This window comes from Orcinus orca, chromosome 20 (genome assembly GCF_937001465.1).
Source record: "Orcinus orca chromosome 20, mOrcOrc1.1, whole genome shotgun sequence".
NCBI lineage: Eukaryota > Metazoa > Chordata > Mammalia > Artiodactyla > Delphinidae > Orcinus > Orcinus orca.
Genome location: NC_064578.1, coordinates 29,088,227 through 29,108,337, shown reverse-complemented (window position 1 = coordinate 29,108,337; position 20,111 = coordinate 29,088,227). Strand labels below are relative to the sequence as shown.

At 47.4% G+C, this 20,111-nt stretch overlaps 1 protein-coding gene across 5 annotated transcripts in view; it reads left to right on the top strand.

Annotated features, from left to right (window-relative positions):
• LOC101276480 (liver carboxylesterase-like) overlaps positions 1 to 19,056 on the top strand; it is a 37,548-nt gene extending 18,492 nt beyond the window's left edge. For 2 of the 5 annotated variants that reach the window (XM_033418976.2, XM_033418975.2), the window contains exons 5-14: positions 1,723 to 1,876; positions 3,348 to 3,452; positions 5,383 to 5,487; positions 8,136 to 8,174; positions 8,500 to 8,640; positions 10,822 to 10,902; positions 11,844 to 11,991; positions 16,220 to 16,351; positions 17,299 to 17,371; positions 17,649 to 18,025. In XM_033418976.2, coding sequence (XP_033274867.1) covers positions 1,723 to 1,876; positions 3,348 to 3,452; positions 5,383 to 5,487; positions 8,136 to 8,174; positions 8,500 to 8,640; positions 10,822 to 10,902; positions 11,844 to 11,991; positions 16,220 to 16,351; positions 17,299 to 17,371; positions 17,649 to 17,832 — 1,162 coding nt within the window. In that variant the 3' untranslated portion in view covers positions 17,833 to 18,025. Of the gene's footprint in view, positions 1 to 1,722; positions 1,877 to 3,347; positions 3,453 to 5,382; positions 5,488 to 8,135; positions 8,175 to 8,499; positions 8,641 to 10,821; positions 10,903 to 11,843; positions 11,992 to 16,219; positions 16,352 to 17,298; positions 17,372 to 17,648; positions 18,026 to 18,389 lie in introns of those variants that run through there. The other 3 variants (XM_049703342.1, XM_049703341.1, XM_049703343.1) reach the window with 3 other exon arrangements.
• Positions 19,057 to 20,111: the final 1,055 nt, after the last annotated feature.

Here is a 20,111-nt window from a genome sequence, read left to right as displayed (position 1 = left end):
TACCTCGTCTGAAATGCTCATCTCTTTTTCACCTGTGCTGCCCAGCATGTTGCATACCTGTAAGGTGACAGTTAACATGCAGCGCAGCAGTTAGAGGCTTATACATCTTACCTCATGGGGAAGGAAAGAAGGAGCAGACTCACGTGGGAGCTCCGTAAAGTCTTGTAGGTGGAGGAATGGGTGGCTGGAACTTGGAGGCTGTAACGAGCACCTGACTCCAGTGGACACGTCTACGGAGAGGAGTGTAGGGCCCACTCACCCCATTTCCTTCGTGGAGTTTGGCACATGCGTGAGCGAAGGCTCGAGTCTCCTCCATGGAGTCTCCGTGGGGACAGGAACCGGACTTCCTGCAGGCACAGTTACCGAGCCTTTTCTGAATGCACCAGCCCCAGGACCGCTTACCCTCAGATGGCTGGTGGGTGGGCTGGGCGAGGGGTGGTCATCTCACTGGAAAGACCTATGGGCTGGAGGAGGGCTGTCCCAGGTGAGTCATGTCCCGGGATGTGTCACCTTCACTGAGACTCCTCATGTCCTTCCCCCACGGCCCACGGCTGCTCCCAGTTACAGTATAACTGCGTACACTCCCCCCTCCCTCTCCCCCAGGCTCTCCTCTACCACGTCAGTCAGGGTTTCACCCCGACCAGACACCACACTGCTCTGGTCCAGGTCACCAGCGGCCCAGCCTTGGCAGCAACCGCACGTCACCCCTCAAACCTTTTTGAAAAATTTCCTGCTCTTGGCTCCTGGCCACCTCCTCCCTCATGGCAGCTCCTTCTCGGCCCCTCCTGGACCCTCCCCTCCCCGTCTCAGCCTCTGTGTGCATCTTCTTCTCTGTCCCACTGGTTCCCTGAGTGACCTCAGGGGGCACTTCCAGGCTCCCTATTTTTAGCCCATTTCTCCTTTGAAACCAGCAGGTACATCATTAACTACCTCCTGCCATCCCCACGGGACACCTCTCCCTTCCTCGAACAAACTTAACCCTTGACTCCCAGATGCCCCTGCCCCAAACCCTCCTCCTTTCTCCACAGGACCTCCTGCTCAGCTGCAGGCAGCTTCACCCTTCCAGTTACTCAGGATAAAAGCCTGGGGGCACTTGGATTCTTTTCTTTTTCTCACACCCCACATCCAGTCACCAGCAAATCCTCTTGGCTCCACTTTTACAATATGTTCAGAATCCAGCCACTTCTCACCTCCACCCTTGTAGTCACCCTGTTCAAAGCACTCTGTGTCTCTCCCCTGGATTGTTGTAATAACACCTACTTTTATAACCCTGCTATTTTACACCATGTCTGATCCACACAGTAGCCAAAGTGATCATTTAAGACATAAATGGAATCATGTCATCCCTGCAGTGGCTTCCTAACTTACTCAAGATGACATTGACATCCTTACTGAGGCCCTCAGGGCCCTCTGTAGCTGTAGGTCCTAGACTCACACTTTTGTTCACTGGATGCCAGGGACTTTGCATGTGCTGTTTCTTCTGCCTGGAATTCCCTTTGGAATTGTAGAATAGTAGATGCTCAATAAATAGATGTGGGATGGATGTATAGAGTGCTACAGCGGAACAATGCTGCAGGATGGGAGGCAGGTGAAGACCCCAGTGTCAGGGCTCTGGAAGCCCAGTCTCTTGCAGAAGGCTCACCCAGACCCCCAGCCCTATCTGTGGTCCTGAGAGCCCTGCTGTGACATGTCTGCTCTCAACCCCACCCTGTTCTCTTACAGCACAGGGGATGAACACAGCCGGGGGAACTGGGGTCACTTGGACCAGTTGGCTGCACTGCACTGGGTCCAGGAGAACATTGCCAACTTCGGAGGGGATCCAGGCTCTGTGACCATCTTTGGAGAGTCAGCAGGAGGGGAAAGTGTCTCTATTCTTGTAAGTGTTCCTGGCCCTGATGTGGCTACCGATGGGACCCCTTGCAGACCAGCCAGTCTAGTCATGGGACCTGGTTCAAGGCTGACCCTACTCTGTGCAGCACCAGATGGTGGAAAGTTATGGCCAAACTCTCCTTGGACCGCAGGAAGCTCAGAGCTCAGCTTAGCATCCTGGGGCCATATCTCCAGCCACGGCTGCAACGGAGACATTCCTCCTGTCCTGTGTTGGTTGAGCTCTTACTCTCCTTCCTAATCATTTTACTATTAGTACTCACCTCACTCCTCTTGGGAAGTAGGGGTGGGTGTAAATTCTGGATAAGAGGAGGCAACCATGAAGTTGGGTGCAATGTCATTATTTGGCTTGAAGCCAGATCTACAATTCAAGGGGACACAAACACTAAGAACAGGTCAGAGGCCTCCTCTGGGGAGGTCTGATGGCTTGTTCATGGTCAGGAAGGAGGGCAGCAGCCTCTGGGGCTGAGGATGGAGCTGGGCTGGGGGAGGAGGGGTAGAGAGAGGAAGGAGGAGGGAAGGGGGGATGGGACCCAGGAAATGGAACACAGACACGACCTGGGAGCCTGATGTGGGAATGGCAGTTGGGAGACACCGAGGGAAGCAAAGGTGGAAAACCAGATTAGAAGGCGCTGGGAGCTGTTAGAAATCCTCCAGCTGCCTCACAGTTGAGCAGAAGGTTAACACTATTACTGTATTTTTAAAACATATGTTGGATTCATAGTTGAATCTTCAGAGGAAAATGTTTTTATTTTATAAAATGGAGAAAAAAGAAAAGCATAGATAACTCTCCCGAAATAAAAATTCATCCACAATCCCAATAGCCAGGGATTGTCACCATGGACAGTTTTATTTTTCTAGTCTTTTTTCCATGTATCTATCTATCTATCTATCATCTATCATTTATCTACCTATCTATCTGTCTCTATGAATTTTTAAACAAAAAAACTTCCTTAATATTATAACACAAATATTTCCCTCACCATTAGTTATTCTTTCATATTTTTTGTGTATATAGTCGAGTATAGTATAGTATTTCATTGTAAGAATGAAAAATACCTTATTTACCCAATGTCATATATTAGAACCTTGTGTTATTTCCAATTTTTACTGTTATAAATAACACGAACATTTTAGAGATTTTTGTGTGCCTCCATGATCATTTTCCTTAAAATAAATGCTAAGTAATGCAAATGGGGAATCAGAACTGTGCTTTAAAGTGCTGCTAGGAATTGCTGAGCTGCCTTTCAGATACTTTGATTGTTATAATCAGTGTGTGCCACACACTTCCTGTTTTGTCCTTCACTCTGCTCCTGGCTCCTTCCAGCTGAGGTTTTCTTGCAGAAGCCAGGCCCCATGGTCTCCAGGGGAACAGCCCAGGACAGGGCTGTGGATGGGGGTAGCTCTTGAAGACCCCTCCCCGTGAGCATAAACTCCCTTTCTCGCCACCCTCCTCCCAGGTGTTATCTCCCCTGGCCAAGAATCTCTTCCACCGGGCCATCTCTGAGAGTGGTGTGGCCCTCACTTCTATCCTGGTCAAGAAGGACATGAAGGCTGCAGCTAAGGTAGGTCTCACACTGGACTGTCCCCACACCCTTTGCTCTGCTCTCCTGGAGTTGTCAGAGGTCTTTCTTGCTGTGGGAGCCAGTTGACATCCTCAGAGAATCACAGAAGTGAGGGTGGCTGATCAGGGAGGGCAAGGACACACCTCATCCCACCTCCACCTTCTACCGCTGAGCAAACTGGGGCAGAGAGCAGAAGCACTTGCCAGGGTCAGCGAGTGATCAGAGCAGAGCCGGACTCAGGCTCATGACTCTGGACTGCCAGCCCCATGCATTTTCCACTGAACACGCTTCCCAAAGTGTTCCAGGTGGGGTGCTGGCCTGGACAGTGGTCAGTGAACTGTCATCCTATCTTGCCTCGCTCAGGGTCTGAAATCTGATGAACTCATTGGCACCATGTGTGCCTGGAGTGGATTCTCCTTGGGGGCTTGTGACTGGGGTGGGTTCCTGAAGAATTCATTCATTGATTCATTCATTCACTCAACAAATAGTTTTGATATAATCTGACATCTCGCAACCTCATGAAGCTTCTGTTATAATTGAGGAGACAGATTAATAATTATATAATTGCACAACTTACAAAATGTCAACTGTGACTAGAGCAATAAAGGAGAGATACCTGATGTCATAACAGAATCCAAAAGGAGAGCTTAGTCCAGTGGACAGGGGGAGGTTATCAGGAAAGGCTTCATGAAAAAAAGTGATCAACGAGTTGAGATGAGAAGGATGAGCAGTAAACTACTTGGTAAGAAAAGAACATCCAGGAAGAGGGAACAGCCTGTGCAAATGTCCTGTGGCAGGAGCAGGTATCTCAACTGAGAGAGAGCGAGAAAGGCTGCTGTGGCCAGAGCAGAAAGAGCAGACGGAACCTGGAGTGAAGTGAGGATGGAGCCATCGGCAGGGCCATGCTGCAGAGGACCTGGTGAGGACTTTGTCTTTATTTGGAGAGCGTTAGGAAGCCAAGGAAGGGTGAGCAACAGGGAGGCTCTGCTGAGGAGTGTGCACTGGAGTCACTGATGTGGAGCGATTTCGTCGGGCTGTGAGAGTTGGTTAGGTGGACGGGTGGGGGCAGCAACCAGACTTAAAGGGACTGACTGGTAAGCAGGAGGGGAGGAGATAAGACACCAAGAATTTAAAAAATTGTTGAGACTGTTTTTCAGAATTCTTTGGCTATTAACAGCAGAAGCCCATTGATCAGGCTTAAGTCAAGAAGGGGGAGTTTATTTAAAGGAAACAAAGGTGGCAGAAATGGTGCTGGATTTTGCTGTCACACAGGACCAGAGATTGGCAGAATGAAGAATCCAAGACTCATATTCTTGTGTGCGCGCTCGCTCTCGCTCTCTCTCTCTCTCTCTCTCCCTCCCTCTCTCTCCCTCTCTCTCCCTCTCTCTCCCTCTCTCTCCCTCTCTCTCCCTCTCTCTCTCCGCTCTACTTCTTCATGTGCCTTTTTATTTAATTTTTCACCAAATACATACTGAGCATTGATTGTATGTCAGACACCGGACCAGGCTCTGGGCAGCCCATGTACACTCTTCATGGTCCCGCCATCATGGAGCCTGATTTCTCTCCTTCTGCATCTTCCCCTCTGGCTGCACTTTGCAAGTGTCTAGCCTGAGGCCAAAAGGCTATTAATTGGGTGAGCCGAGATTTGAAATTAGACAGTGGATTCTGGATTCCATGCTCTTAAGCCCCACTCCATGCTGCCTCTCTTTAGATGTTCAGCTCTGAGATCATTATGTCCACTTGAACAGAGATAAGGCAGCAGAGGCTGAGGAGTATAATTGGCACATCTGGGATCCAGGACATACTGGTCTAGAGTATCTTCGCTACCATGTGTTGACTTTAGAAATTGAGGTTGGAACAGAACACTTCGTTATTGATGGAGGGAAGAGACAGGGCTCTTGAATTCTGCTGTCACCTGTGATCTCTGCAGAAAATTGCTGTCTTTGCTGGGTGCAAAAGCACCACCTCAGCTGTCCTTGTTCACTGCCTGCGCCAGAAGACAGAGGACGAGCTCTTGGAGATAACGCTGAAGATGGTGAGTACATCCACTCTCACGGCCACACAAGCTCCCCGCCCTGTAAACATGGCCCCAGGCTTCATCATTTCACCTATCCCCTTGCCCTGGAAAAACTACCTGGGACACTTTCTCACCTCTCAAGAGCAGTGTCAGACTGGATCTGAATGGGGAATTTCCTTCTTTCTTTTTAACTCAGATGTTAGCAAAGACAAAAAATAACATAATGAACAACTGTGTAATAACTCCTCATATCTATCAAAACTTACTTTTTCCAATCTTGTTTTTCTGATAGATTTTTTTATATGTGACTATTTTCTTTATTGTAAATATATATATGTCACATACAATTTACCATTTTAATCATTTTAAGTGTACAATTCAATGGCATTAATTACACTCATAGTATTGTGCAACCATCACCACTATTTCCAAAACTTTTCATCATCACAAACAAAAAATCCCTACCTCTTTAAACAGTTACTCTGCCTTCTCCCCTTCCCCCCAGTCTCTGGAAGCCTCTAATCTACTTTCTGTCTATGAATTTGCCCATCCTAGATTCATTCATATAAGTGGAATCTGATAGATTTTTAAGAAATTAAACATTACCCATTCTCAGAGGTGATTACCATCCTGAATTTTGGGAATGGGGTTATTCAGAACAAAGCTCTTCAGAAAGGTTGTCACAATTGTCTTGGTTAATTTAGAAACCACCTCAATTATAATCCAGTGGTGACCCAATTTTCTAGATTTTCTGCACGTCTGCCTCCGTAGTGATTCTCACATAATCGTATATCTCCCCATTCATCCATCCAACCATCCATCCACCTATTCATCCATCCATTCATTCATCATCTTATTATACATCTGTCCATCCACCAGTGAATCCAATTCATCAGTATCTTTTCATCAATCTAATATCAACTCATCTATAACATTCATTCATCTGTTATCAATCATTCATATATCTGTATTTCATCATCCATCTCTCTAAAGTCAATGATCCATCCATCACCTAATCTGCTAGCTATCATCCATCTATCCACTTATCCCCCCAATTCAATGCTCCAAGTATTGACTAATTCCATCCACCCAACCATCTCTCTTTGCTAAGTGTATGGGGGTGGGTAACAGCGTGGGTGATGCAGACATAACTGGATATAGTCCCTGCTCATAAGGAACTATTCAAGGAGAAACACGCCCATATACTTCATGGATTAAGTGTGGTGGGAATACAGAGAGGGGACGCATTCATTATAGTAAGCAGGGATGCTTCACAGAGAAGGTGACATTTCAGGATTGGTGGATGGCTATGGTAGTGGGTCATCACAGGAAGCTACAGCACAACAGATACCCAGAGATCACCACTTATAAGATCCGCTTATAAGGGGAGAGTCTGGACCATGGACCCCTGAGGATGCTCCTGGACCCCCAGCGGCCAGCCTCCAGCACTGGACTCTGCTCTATTTCCATGGGTTAAGTCCAACGTAGCCTTGGATCCTGGTTTCTCAGGCTCAAATAAGGTGACCAATGTGCTCAAAGATAAAAACACAACTGTTTTCTGATGCCTGGAAAGAGGTAAATTTATCTCAGCACTTCTCCATGTGGCACAAGAGATCCGCTTATAAGGGGGGAGAGTCGGTGACTTTGGGAGAATCCAGAGAACCTAAGAGCCCATGTTATCCTTCTGAGATCTTCTGAGATCACGTGGAAGTGTTTCCATGATTATCCTCTCTCCCCAATAACACACGTGGGTGTGCACGTGCACACACACACACCTGGATTGCGGGGCTACAACCTATAACGGAGGGACCCTTACTGGGACTTCCTGCATACTGGTCAGGCCTGTTAGCTGCAGTGTCACAATAAAATCAGCACAATCCTGGTGAACTCACAACAAAGAGAAGCGTGGAGTGGGGTGAATTTCAGTGAGCTTGTATGAGTCAGGATTTTCTAATGCAGGAGGAGAAAACTCATCTCGAAGTGACTTGAGAAGAGAAAGGGATATGTTGTAACAGAATCTTCAGGTAACTAACTGAAAAGTCCAGGAGTTGATGGCTTCAGGCATGTCCGGATCCAGATGCACATATGATATCATCAAGACTCTGTCTCTATCCCTCAGCTTTTTACCTCTCTGCGTTGGCTTCACTCTCAGGCGGATTTGTCCCCTGGGGAGGTTAGACAACAGCAGTATCCTAGACTTACATCCTATCTGCTTAGAAACCCTCTTTCCCAATAATTCCAGCAACAGTTTTGGGTAAACTCTATTGAACTGACATGGGCACATGTCCATCCCTGAAGTTATCCCTGTCTTCAGGGAGACGGTGCACCTCAGGTCACATATAGATGCCTGGAATCGTGGAGTGAGACTGGGGAAGAGGGAGTCCCCCAAAGGAAAATTGGGGTGTTTTCGCCTGGAGGAACAAGAAGAGGAAATGGGAGCAGGGCAGGGCAGGCACAAGCAGCAGTCCTCTCCAGAGCTCCCCTCCCCATCCCATACCTGCACCCTGTGCTCATGCCCAGGGGAGCTGGTGCCCTGCCCACTTCCTTTCAGCCCAGCCAGGGTGGCACCAGGAGGGAGGACTTGATACCTTTGACGCACAGCTCACAGGATCAGCTTTGCTCTCAGGAAGACTTCTCACCCACAGCCTCTGCCTTTGTCTTCACAGAAATTTTTCGCTCTTGATTTACACGGAGACCCCAGAGAGGTAAGATGCTTACAAGAACTGACTATAGATGGAGAGATGCATATAGATACACACACCCTTCAAATTAAATGCACATTACGTTATATAGTTTATACCAACTTGAGTGAAGATCTGCCCGCATCACCTAACCACTGCTGGCCCTGGTCAGAGTTCTGCCCTCTGGGGTCCACAGACTTAGCCCCCTTTGTTAGGACCCTGAGTGTGTGGCCACCGCCCATGGGCACGCAGGTCTGCGATGCCGGCTGTGAGCTCAGGCAGGTGGAGAGGGGGACGCGGGTGTGACCTCGAAGGGGAAGCACAGACGTGACGCTGCCCTCTTCCCCAGAGCTTTCCTTTCCTGCCCACCGTGCTTGACGGAGTGCTGCTGCCAAAGACGCCCGAAGAGATTCTGGCTGAAAAGAATTTCCACCCTGTTCCCTACGTCGTGGGAATCAACAAGCAGGAGTGTGGCTGGATTCTGCCGATGGTGAGAAAGTGCAGGCCTCTTAGACTCGCCTCCCCTGCAGGCCTCTTAGACTCATCACCCCTCCCATCTCTGGTCACAGGATCCCTCCTTCTACGCACCCCCCTCTGGGACCTTCATACACCTTGACGTTTCCGTGGAAACCTTCACGATGGCCCAGCTGTCACCTGGGTGGTGCGGCCCTGGGGACCCACATCCCCACACACTCTCTGCTTGTCCTCCCTTCCAAGAATCCTGAAATGTCAGTGCCAGGAGGGCTGGTAGAGATAATCATTGGGCAGATGAGAAACCCAAGGCCTGGAAAGGGGAAGGGGTTTGGGAGTTAGGGAGAGTGAGGCCTGGGACCTGCAGCCTCTCCCCTGGGCTTGGTGCTTTCATAGTTTCCCCATAAATTCCACCCACCCACACCTCACACTCTCATTCATCTAACTGGAAACATTCAAAGGAGCCTGCTTCCTCCTGAGTTAAAATTGACTTCTAAAAGTTAGGAAGAGCTTTCCCTTCTGCCAAAGATAAACAAAGCCGGACAGCAGTTGAATTGGTAATGAGTTTGATTCAGTGACACTCTTGCTATAGGGAAAAGATCAATTGTAAACTGAACCCAAATCCCTGAAACAAAAGGCTGGAGCCTATTTAAGGCTGCGGGCGCGGGGAGGGGGGATTTGTCCATGAAACTGGGCCACCTGGATTTGTTAGCTGGCATTTATCTGGAGAAGAAACAAGCTTCTGTCTTTATGACAGGAGGCCGTGGTGTAAGTAGAAGCAAGGCTCCCACTGAAGTTAGGCATTATCTTTCCACAGGGACTGGGGGAGAGAGCAAGAATTATCCCCTGAATGTTTGCTTTTCATAAAAGTTGGCTCTCAGGTCCTTGAGAAAACAGGTTGGAGCAGTGGTTTTACATCCCAAAGGGCAGAAAAAGGATTTATAATTACAAGGTTTCTAAAGTAACTGCACTAAGAAAGGGTTCAGGGACATACCTGCCTATCACCAGGTTTTGGCTAGAGCAAACGGTAAATTTTCCTGGCAGCACAGAGCTTTTTAAGGGGGCCTGGGGTCATCCTGGGGACATGGCCTTAAGCTGCTTGTGGCCGTGCTAGAGTTTGGTGAAGTCACTTAGTGCAGAGTTTTGATGCAGTTGTTATGTGCAGAGTTCTGCAGTTCTTCAGAATGATTTCAGAGGTTATACCAAAGGACCAAAACCATAATGGCAGAATTTGGGGCTTTCTCTGCTATCTAACACAGGCGGGGTATTTGTGAGGTCTGTGTCATCTGCCCCAGAGCCCTCTACTTCAACACTTGGCTGGCCGAAACCTTCCCTCTCTGTCTTGATGACCACCGTGGAGACTCTAGCCTAAATATATATATATATATATGCACACATATATATGCACGCATATACACACACAGACACACATATATATATACACACACACACATATATACATATATATACACACACACACACACACAAAAACTGGGACAGCTTCCCTTAACAATTACTTTATCTTCTTTGCATTCCTTGATTTCTAGATATAAAATTCCTTTTGATTCATTGATTTTGCCCAACTCTTCAAAGACCCATGCCCTACAGAGTAAAGTAAGTCAGAAAGAGAATAACAAATACCGTATGCTAACACATATATATGGAATCTAAAAAACAAACAGAAAAATGGTCATGAAGAACCTAGGCGCAAGATGGGAATAAAGACGCAGACGTAGAGAATGGACTTGAGGATATGGGGAGGGGGAAGGGTAAGCTGTGACAAAGTGAGAGAGTGGCATGGACATATATACACTACCAAACGTAAAATAGATAGCTAGTAGGAAGCAGCTGCATAGCACAGGGAGATCAGCTCGGTGCTTTGTGACCACCTAGAGGGGTGGGATAGGGAGGGTGGGAGGGAGGGAGACGCAAGAGGGAAGAGATATGGGAACATACGTATATGTATAACTGATTTACTTTGTTATAAAGCAGAAACTAACACACCATTGTAAAGCAATTATACTCCAATAAAGATGTTAAATAAATAAACAATAAAAGACTCAAAAAGAAAAAAAAATGGACCCATGCCCATCAAGATATGACAGTGACCTTCAGCCTGCATTGGTTTGGTTTGTTGGTAACTTTGGTTTTTCCTGTCATTACCTGATGATTCACAATTGCTTAACCTTTGTTTTAACAGTTCATGGGCTACTCATTCTCTGAAGGCAAGCTGGACCAGAAGACGGCCACATCCCTCGTGTGGAAGTCCTACCCCATCCTTGTAAGAGTCTAGGAATCACAGGAACTGGCTGAGCCCTAAAGAGGGGAAGAGGCTTGTTCCCAATTGCAGAGCAACTAATGGCAGAATGAAGACTGGGGCTGGGAGGGTTCTGCCCCACTTTTCCTGCTTTTCTTATCACTACCCAGGGTTGGGGGAGGGGAAAAGTTTGCACTGAGCTCAAAAAGTTCACCATTAACACAAGAAGAGAAACTGTGTCACTCATCAGGGGTGGTGAAGTCAAAAATCCAGAAATAGGGGCTTCCCTGGTGGCGCAGTGGTTGAGAGTCCGCCTGCCGATGCAGGGGACACGGGTTCGTGCCCCGGTCCGGGAAGATCCCACATGCCGCGGAGCAGCTGGGCCCGTGAGCCATGGCTGCTGAGTCTGTGTGTCCGGAGCCTGTGCTCCACAACGGGAGAGGCCACAACAGTGAGAGGCCCGCATACTGCAAAAAAAAAAAAAAATCCAGAAATAGCAAAATTTAAACCACCAAATGAATGAAGAGTATCTAGTAAGAGTTTATGGTACGTGAAAAATAGTTCACGCCCTGGGGGCTTCCAACTTCAAAGGCTGGTAGGAAGCTCGGCGGGGGGCGGGGGTGGGGTGGGGGGTGAAGTTACAGGATGGCTAATAAAGTGAAAATGAGGAAGTTGTTAACATTTTCAGTGATTGCTTATTACAATAGAGGTTTTCAGGTGGCAAGGGATTGGTTAAAAGTGATTATCTCATACTATTTTAGGGAGATGACTTAGTTTATTTTTTGATTGTCAGAGGGATTTACAAAAAATAACCTAAGTTAGGTTTTGCTTATGTGCATGAAATACGCTAGAGTTAGTTTTGCTTACATGGCTTAAATGGTTTTGTCTGCACAGATAATGCGTAAGTCTGGTCTCCATTTTATATTTAACTTTAACAGTGGTCACTTTCACTGGATCTATTTCAGAGCATCCCTGAGGAACTGGCCATGGTGGCGGCTGACAAGTATTTAGGAGGGACGGACGACCCTGCCAGAAGGAAAGACCTGTTCCTGGACCTGCTTGCAGATGGGATGTTCGGTGTCCCATCTGTGAATGTGGCCCGTCGCCACAGAGGTGAGTCCCAGACACTGGACGGGAGAGGGACACTGACCTCTCCAGCTTCACTGACTGTCCTGCCCAGCCCTCAGCACAAACACATGTGGACATTGCTGAGGGTCGTACATCCAAGGCTGATTGCGTTTGGCCTGGGGTGGGGCACTGTCCTGTTTTGGTTTCCACCAGAAGCAGACTCCGAGAAAAGGATCCAAATGCAAAGAGTTTATTTGGGGGGTGATCCCAGGAAACACCAGTAGAGGAGTGGAGAAGTGACATGAATGGAGAGGAAGCCAGTCCACACTGCACTGTCAAGAAAGCATCCACTGTGGACACCCGGACCTGGGGAACTCTGGGAAACCAGCAGAACACATGTCTCAGGGTTATCCCTAGTGAGTGGCAAGAGAGCTGGGGTATTTATCCTCCAACTTTGACGAGTCATTGGTTGAAGGCTGTTCCCAAGGGCAGTTAATTCCCTGGTGCTTTGACCTGTTGCACACGTGGGCAGAGTGGTCTCTGGCTGCCAAAGACCTCAGGCAAAGAGCTGTGGATGCAGGAGGTGGAAATCAGGCTGGCGTGCCCGGAAGCAGGGGATATGGGGAGGCACCGACAGCATCTGCCACAGGGCTCCTCACCTGAATTGCGGTGGTCTGTGGGGCTAGAGGGGAAATCTTGGAAGATAGGTCTTGGAAGGTTTCCAAGGTCAGAGCTAGCTGCAAACTAGTTTGTTAACCAGTGGAGCTGGGGGTAGAGGGAGGCCAAGCATAGGATCAGGAGTGTTGTCTGGGACCAAGAAAGCTGAAAGGAGTGATTATTGGAAGAGTGGGGCCACGCGGTCTAGAGAATGTCAATGTCTGTGGCTGGCTGTTGTTTCTCCCAGTGTGTGCTGTGTCCACCACAGGACCTTCCAACATTGACCCAAGACTGTGTGTAGGGTGTGAGGTCAGGGATGGATGAGCTCACCTGGAGAGGAGGTGTCCCTTTTGGGTACCTTTTGAGTTACTCACAGTACCCTTCATTTCTTGGAGACCTCACTCACCTAGTCTGCAAGCCAGGAGATGGTTCTGGGGTCCAGACCTCCCTGCCTAACGGTGCTAGAAGGGTTTTAAACTTTGAGACTTTATAAGCATGATAAAATGTAGCTGTGGCTGACTTACTCTATCCCCGAGCACTCAGTACAGTACTTTGGAGGTTCTAGTTACCATTTCTTCCTCCCTAGGGTCCTGATGACCAGCCAGGGACTGCCTGGGGTCAAATCTGTTCTTTCATAAATTTGGTCTTGCCTCTTGCTACGTGTCTTGATTTGTAGTATCCCCTTCAGCATCCATGCTGCTCCCAGCCATACTGGACTTGAGTTTTTTATCTGACATCCCGTGACTTTGAATTCAGGGTCTTATTGCCAGCACTTCCCAGAGTTTATCAATGTTATTTTTTCATTGTCGTATTTCTCTCAATCTCTTTTTGATAAAGTAGTTTTCTGAGTATAAAATTAATCTTACCATTGTAGAAAGTTTTGAAAATATGGGAACATATTAAAGAAGCAACTATATATTACTCATAATTCCTTCACCTAGAAGTATCAGCTATAAAGTTTTGGTTTTTTGGTTTTTTTTGCGGTACGCGGGCCTCTCACTCTTGTGGCCTCTCCCCTTATGGAGCACAGGCTCCGGACGCGCAGGCTTAGCAGCCACGGGCCCAGCGGCTCCTTGGCATGTGGGATCTTCCTGGACCGGGGCACAAACCTGTGTCCCCTGCATCGGCAGGTGGATTCTCAACCACTGCGCCACCAGGGAAGCCCCATCTATAAAGTTTTGACATTTTTTTTCTATTAGCCTTTCCATGTCTTACACATAATTTTAAAATTAATTTTATGTTCATAGACAACTATATTGTAGGCATTTCCTCAATGTCAATATAAATTCATGGAAAATAGCAATTATTTCATGGTATGATGGATTAAAATTTACTTTAGTATTCCTGTCCTATTGGGTATTTAGCCTGGCTGCTCATTTTGATGCTACAGAAAACATCATACTCAGCCTTATGTGCATAAATCTTTAACCAAGTCTCAAATAATTTTCTTAGAGTTGGTTTCTAGAAGTGAAATTATTAAGCTGGGCTGTAGTACAATTTTAAAGTTCTTGATACATTTTGTGAAATTGCTTTCTGGTGTATGAGAGTGTGGATTTCTTAGCTCTCTCACTTGGGATAGTCAGATTAAAAGAATAAAAATAATGCAGCCAATTTTATATAAGTCCTACCTCACAAAAAAAAAATCACACTGTTTTAATTTGCATATTTTTATTACTAGCTCTCTCCTTCCCCCTGCTTCTCTTGTTGCTCGTGATTGTTATTATTGAAATCTCTGCCCTACTTTCCTTTGAAGATGTGTGTTGTGATTGCAGGAATTTTTTTTAAATATTTATTTATTTGGCTAAGCCGGGTCTTAGTTGTGGCGCACAGGATCTTCAGTTATGGCATGTGGGATCTTTAGTTACGGCATGCGGGATCTTTAGTTGCGGCATGCGGGATCTAGTTCCCCAATCAGGGATTGAACCCGGGCCGCCTGCACTGGGAGCATGGAGTCTTAACCACCGGACCACCAGAAAAGTACCCCCGTAGGAATTTTTTTTATAAATCTCAGTGGTTTAAGGCAAAACACTGAAAAAAAAAAAAAAGAAGAAGAAGAGGAATGAAAAGAATATCTTTTGGGCAGCATGCTGCCATAATTAAGTTCTCTCATTCACACTAGGTCTTTCTTTGTATGGTTGGGTTCTCAATTCTGTTCTAACACTTCTGAGTAGCAGAGGCAAGGGTAAACACCCTCCTTTCAGTGAGTTCTGCTTGACCCTGAAGCAGCTGTTTAGCAATTGGATTATGGAACCACAGACGGATTGCTTCTTCCAAACAATGCCTCTTGCTAAACCAAGAGTGCAGTGAGAGGGGGGAAGGGAGGCAATTAAATAAATTATTCTACATCCTCCTGTCAGGATGGCATATATTGTTACACTATGTAGTGGACAAACATTTAATGATGTGAAGAAATTATTATAGTCATTACAAAACTACACATCCAATAGTATCCTTATTTTATATACATAAGTGAGATAAGTGCTAAAATATTAACAGAGGTTTCTCTGAGCAGTGGGATTATATGTGATCATTTTGTTCTTATTCCTTTTTTCTGCATTTTCCAAATGTGATTCTGTCCCCAGGAAGGGAAAAAGTGTGATATTTCCCCGCCAGTCTGACTTGGGGCCTGACCCTTCCCGGGTAGAGTCACTCGCTCTGGGCATAATGATCAATGCAGAGCACAGAGCTCCCCAGGCGGGTGGCCCGTGAGTTAGCCCTGAAGGAGCAAAATGGGCAACGCTGCTGAAACGTCAGCAGGAAAACTGACATCTTCCTGGGGCTTAGAGAGGGGGTGGTGAGCGTAAGGGCAGGGGAGAGGAGGAGGGAGGTACTGTACCCTTCCTCGGCCCCTTCTTCCTTCTGCCACCACCTTAACACTCCCCGGGCCAAGCAGGAAGCAAGACCTGTGAGATGACAGAGAAAAAGGAAATGCTGAATTGTGGTTTCCTGAGACACAAGGAATAGACTGTCCCCTTTCTGCATAGGCTTGTATTTAAATATCTGCACTTGCAGACCAGCAACGTGGATTTACTTCACTTTTCTTGGAATACGTGTGAAAAATACCAGAAACGCTCAAAAATGGGTATAATAGAAGGCACCTGTCAGGCTGCAGGTATTCTCCAAGGGAATGAAGACTAACCTGTTAGCAATGAAATGTCGTGGTATTTCTGTGTACATAGATTATGTATCTAGATGTTCTACTCTGTGAATGCATCAATAGGCAAAGAGGTTTATATGTATTGACCCAATGCCTCGATAATGATAGTTATTTTGAATCAATTTCCCCAAAGTTTCAACATTCATTCATTCAATAGCTGGCTCAAATCCAGTTCCACCTCCACCACCAGTACACCCTTAAGCAAGTCATAGAACTTTTCCCAAACTGTTTTTCTGTTATGCTGATAACCAGGGGCTTCCTGCAGGGACACACAGGGTCTGGCACACAGTTGCTTCTCACAACGGGCAGCTGCTGTTAATATTGTTGTTCACTCAGGACCAGGCATGCCCCCAATTTCCTGATTGCTCACAGCGCCCCTCCCACCCACCTCTGGAGCCCTTGATACCATCCAGGTGTGTGTCTGCTGAAGTGAACTGTGCACGAATCCATGTCTTCCAGATGCCGGAGCCCCCACTTACATGTATGAGTTCCAGTATCGCCCAAGCTTCTCATCAGCCATGAAACCCAAGACGGTGATGGGGGACCATGGGGATGAGCTCTTCTCAGTCTTCGGGGCTCCATTTTTGAAAGGTGATGGCCCTTTGGTGACTACAGACTTGGAGTTAGGGGATCTGGGTTCAAGTCTTGGTTTGGTGGCCTTGGGCAAGTTCCTCCTTCCCTCCAGGTCTTAGTTTCCTGAGTTCACCATAACAGGGTTGAAGGACAAAGGGTCCTAACCTTTCTCTTGCTCTAATGTGCATGGTGGAGAATGTGTATCCTTGCGCCTTCCTCCATGGTCACTCTAAGAATCCAGACCTGGGCATCAGTAAGACAGGAGGTGGGTCACCTGCAGGGCCCTGCTCAGGGCTAGAATGCCACCACTCACTTCACACTCACAAGAGCATATCAGAAGGTACGTGAGAGTAAGGTTAGAATTGCTCTTAACCTTGAATCAGGACTAATATGTGTCTGTCTATCCAACCATCCATCTATCTATCTAAAAGTCATATCTTTTAATATTTTAATACACTTAAGAGTATAATATTTTAAAGAAAGACTTTTCACAGATGTCTTCAATGTCTTAACCCTCAGCAGTTACCGACAACTTGTGTGTGACACAACCCAAGGCTGTACATGGCAGTGCCTCTGGGCATTTTCTGGTTGGGTGACTCTTTGGGGGCCTTGCAGCTTGGTTATTTTTCAGATTCTATGAAAATGTGTGTGGGTGTAGGAGATTGAAAAAAGACCCAAAGGAGAGTATCCTGGGAGGTGGGGTTACTGTAGCAGAAACCCTGGGGTGTGGCCCTGTGACCCAGCCAGTTTATGGATTGACTACAGCCCTTCACTGAGCCCGACCTAGGTCAGTAACTGTCAAGCTTAAAGTGCACTTGAATTACCCAAGATCTTCTTAAAATGTGGTTTTGACTCAGTAGGTCTGGAGTAAGGGCTCCGTTTCTGAATTTCTAACAAGTCCTCAAGGGCTGCTGCTGCCCCTGAACCACACTTTGAGTAGCAATGGCTTTGTCTCCTCCCCACAGATGGTGCCTCAGAAGAGGAGACCAATCTCAGCAAGATGGTGATGAAATTTTGGGCCAACTTTGCTCGGAACGGGTGAGCTGGTGGCACAGATGGGGCAGGGTTGGGAAGGGGCAGGGCGTGTCTGCTGGGTAGGAGGAGCTTCAACGTGTGCTGGGCAAACTCCCCGCCCTGTGGCCCCTGACGTGAGAGCTCCCTCAGTGGACAGGCTGCCCAGGAGATGGTCAGCCTCCTGTCTCTGGAGGCGTATGAGCCTTTGGCAGAGATGAAGCCAAGGGGTCCCTGACAATCTCTGAGGGTTGCTGGGGCCACACAGTAGCTTTGGGGAATTTCTATGTGATTCTGTTCCCAGGAATCCCAACGGGGAGGGGCTTCCCCCTTGGCCAATATATGACCAGAAAGAAGGGTACCTTCAGATTGGCGTCACCACCCAGGCAGCCGAGAAGCTGAAAGACAAGGAAGTGGCTTTCTGGAACGAGCTCCTGTCCAAGGAGGTGGCAAAGAAGCCACCCCAGTTAAAACATGCTGAGCTGTGATGGGAGGCTCAGCTGGCCTTCGGGGCTTGTGGGACCCCAGACAGGGGTATTCTATAGAAGGTGTTTGTGGGCCTAAGAGGCATCTTATTGTGGAGGCTGGGGAATTATCTGATGGGAGTAGCAGAGGTCAGGGAGGGGGAATTTCTGTTTCTGTGGCCTCAATTTTGGAAATAAATGTTCTTTTGGAGACCAAGTCAGTGTCTTTGTCTTGGGCTGGAATTAAGTCATCATTAGCGAGAGAAGGATGAGAGAGGGCACCACTGGCAGGAAGGTGACTCGGGCAGCTCTGGCTTGGCCTCTGGACAGGAAGAGTCCAGTAGGCTGGGCCCTGGGAGGGGCTGAGGGGGACACTGCATCTGCTCCATGTCTCTGGGCCGTCAACAACTCCAGTAAGTGGATGTGAGGGAACCAGAGGGCAGTGGCCCTCTCCTCCATGTGGAACCGCCTGTAGACATGGAGGGGGCACAGACCGAGGATGTACCTGGAGTGGGAAGGAGGGGGACTTGCCATGGTGACACTGTGGCACTGTTGTGTGGCCCTTACTGACCCTCCCACAGGTCTACAATTCTTTCTTCAACTTACACAGTATCCTCCCAGGCCCCTCCCTGAGGCCGTCTCTTCCAGCAATTCTTCTGAACACTTTCTGCAGCCTGGACCACATCAGGTACAAGCAGTGACCACCTTGAAGTGAGTCCCTGAAGTGTCACGTGAAAACTGACTCTTTCAGAATCCCTGGGGTGACTTCTGGCTCCTGGGATATAGAAAGCTCTAAGGAATGCCACTCCCACCTTAACAGAAAGAAAAAAGTGGATTATCCTCAAAATCATGACTTTCTCTGACTCATTCAAAGAGGTTGCAAGGCAAACAATTACCCTGAAATCTCGGGGAAGACAGGCATTTTGAAGGAGAGATGGGAAGTGAACACTGGCTTACCGTCTGGAGACAGGTGGAAGATGGAGTCACCATATGTGTGAGTACAATTACTCTTAAAATTCGAATCAAGGGCTAAAGGCCAAACATAGGTGAGTATAAGAGTATGAAATCCTAAAAACCACACACCCACAGGGAATTTACACTTGTTACAGGCCCTTCTCCATGGACCTCTATCAGGGACCCGTGAGAAATACTGGGAACAGGTAGTAAGACGAGAGAAAACCTGCCTCAAGGGTGCAGGCTCCAAGCTCTGCTCAGATACTTCTCCATGAAAAAATAAAATCCCCAAACCACTGAAGAAAGGTCAGCAAACCCACTTCCCTTGGGGCCCTGGGAAAGACCTATTGTGGCTGAGGAAAAGGAAAATTTTAGAACTTTATATACATATAGGAAATCCTGGGCTTCTCTGGTGGCGCAGTGGTTAAGAATTCGCCTGCCAATGCAGGCGAAATGGGTTCGAGCCCTGGTCCAGGAAGATCCCACATGCTGTGGAGCAACTAAGCCCGTGCACCACAACTGAGCCCACACACCGCAAGTACGGAAGGCCAAGTGCCTAGAGGCCACGCTCCGCAACTAGGGAAGCCACCACAGTGAGAAGCCCGTGCACCACAACGAAGAGTAGCCCCCGCTCGCCGCAACTAAAGAAAACCCGCGTGCAGCAAGGAAGACCCACTGCAGTCCAAAATAAATAAAAATAAATAAATTTATTTTAAAAAGAAAAAATTTTAAGTAAAATCCTAGTGCAGGTGACAGCAGAAATGGTAGGCATACTCCTTCAACTTTTTGAAGGACAGGGACAGGCTTGCTCCTGGCTTTATATCTCAAGTGCCAACTCCTCTTTTCTGGGAAAGATGATAACCCTTTCTGCGAACTGGCACATGCTCACACGACTGATGAGGACGACACAGGACACACAGCTGTGCACAGCAGCCCTGTCTTATTGGTTTGTAAGTAGGAAAATATCGCCTAAAATATGACTAATAATAATAAAGTAATAGCTAATACTTTGGTTACTTACTGTGTGCCAGGCTTAAACCTAATATTGTTGTATCTATTACATTCTTAAATCCTATTGAATTCTGACATCCTAATTTGTTGCATAGATAAATTTTTAAATAATCAGGCACTATTATTTTACACTTCTGCAGCAGGGGAGAATGACCAGAGAGGTTATATAGGCTGGCAGTAATGAACATATGTGGGACTGGCCCTCCTGCAGGCTGACTGCAGACGCCAACCCAAACGGACACCATGTCATCCCGTGAAAGGTGAGAAAACTGAGCACCTGGCAAGAGGCAGCAGTGGGAAAGCCCTGAGCTGCCAGTCACAACCCTCTGCACAGCTCT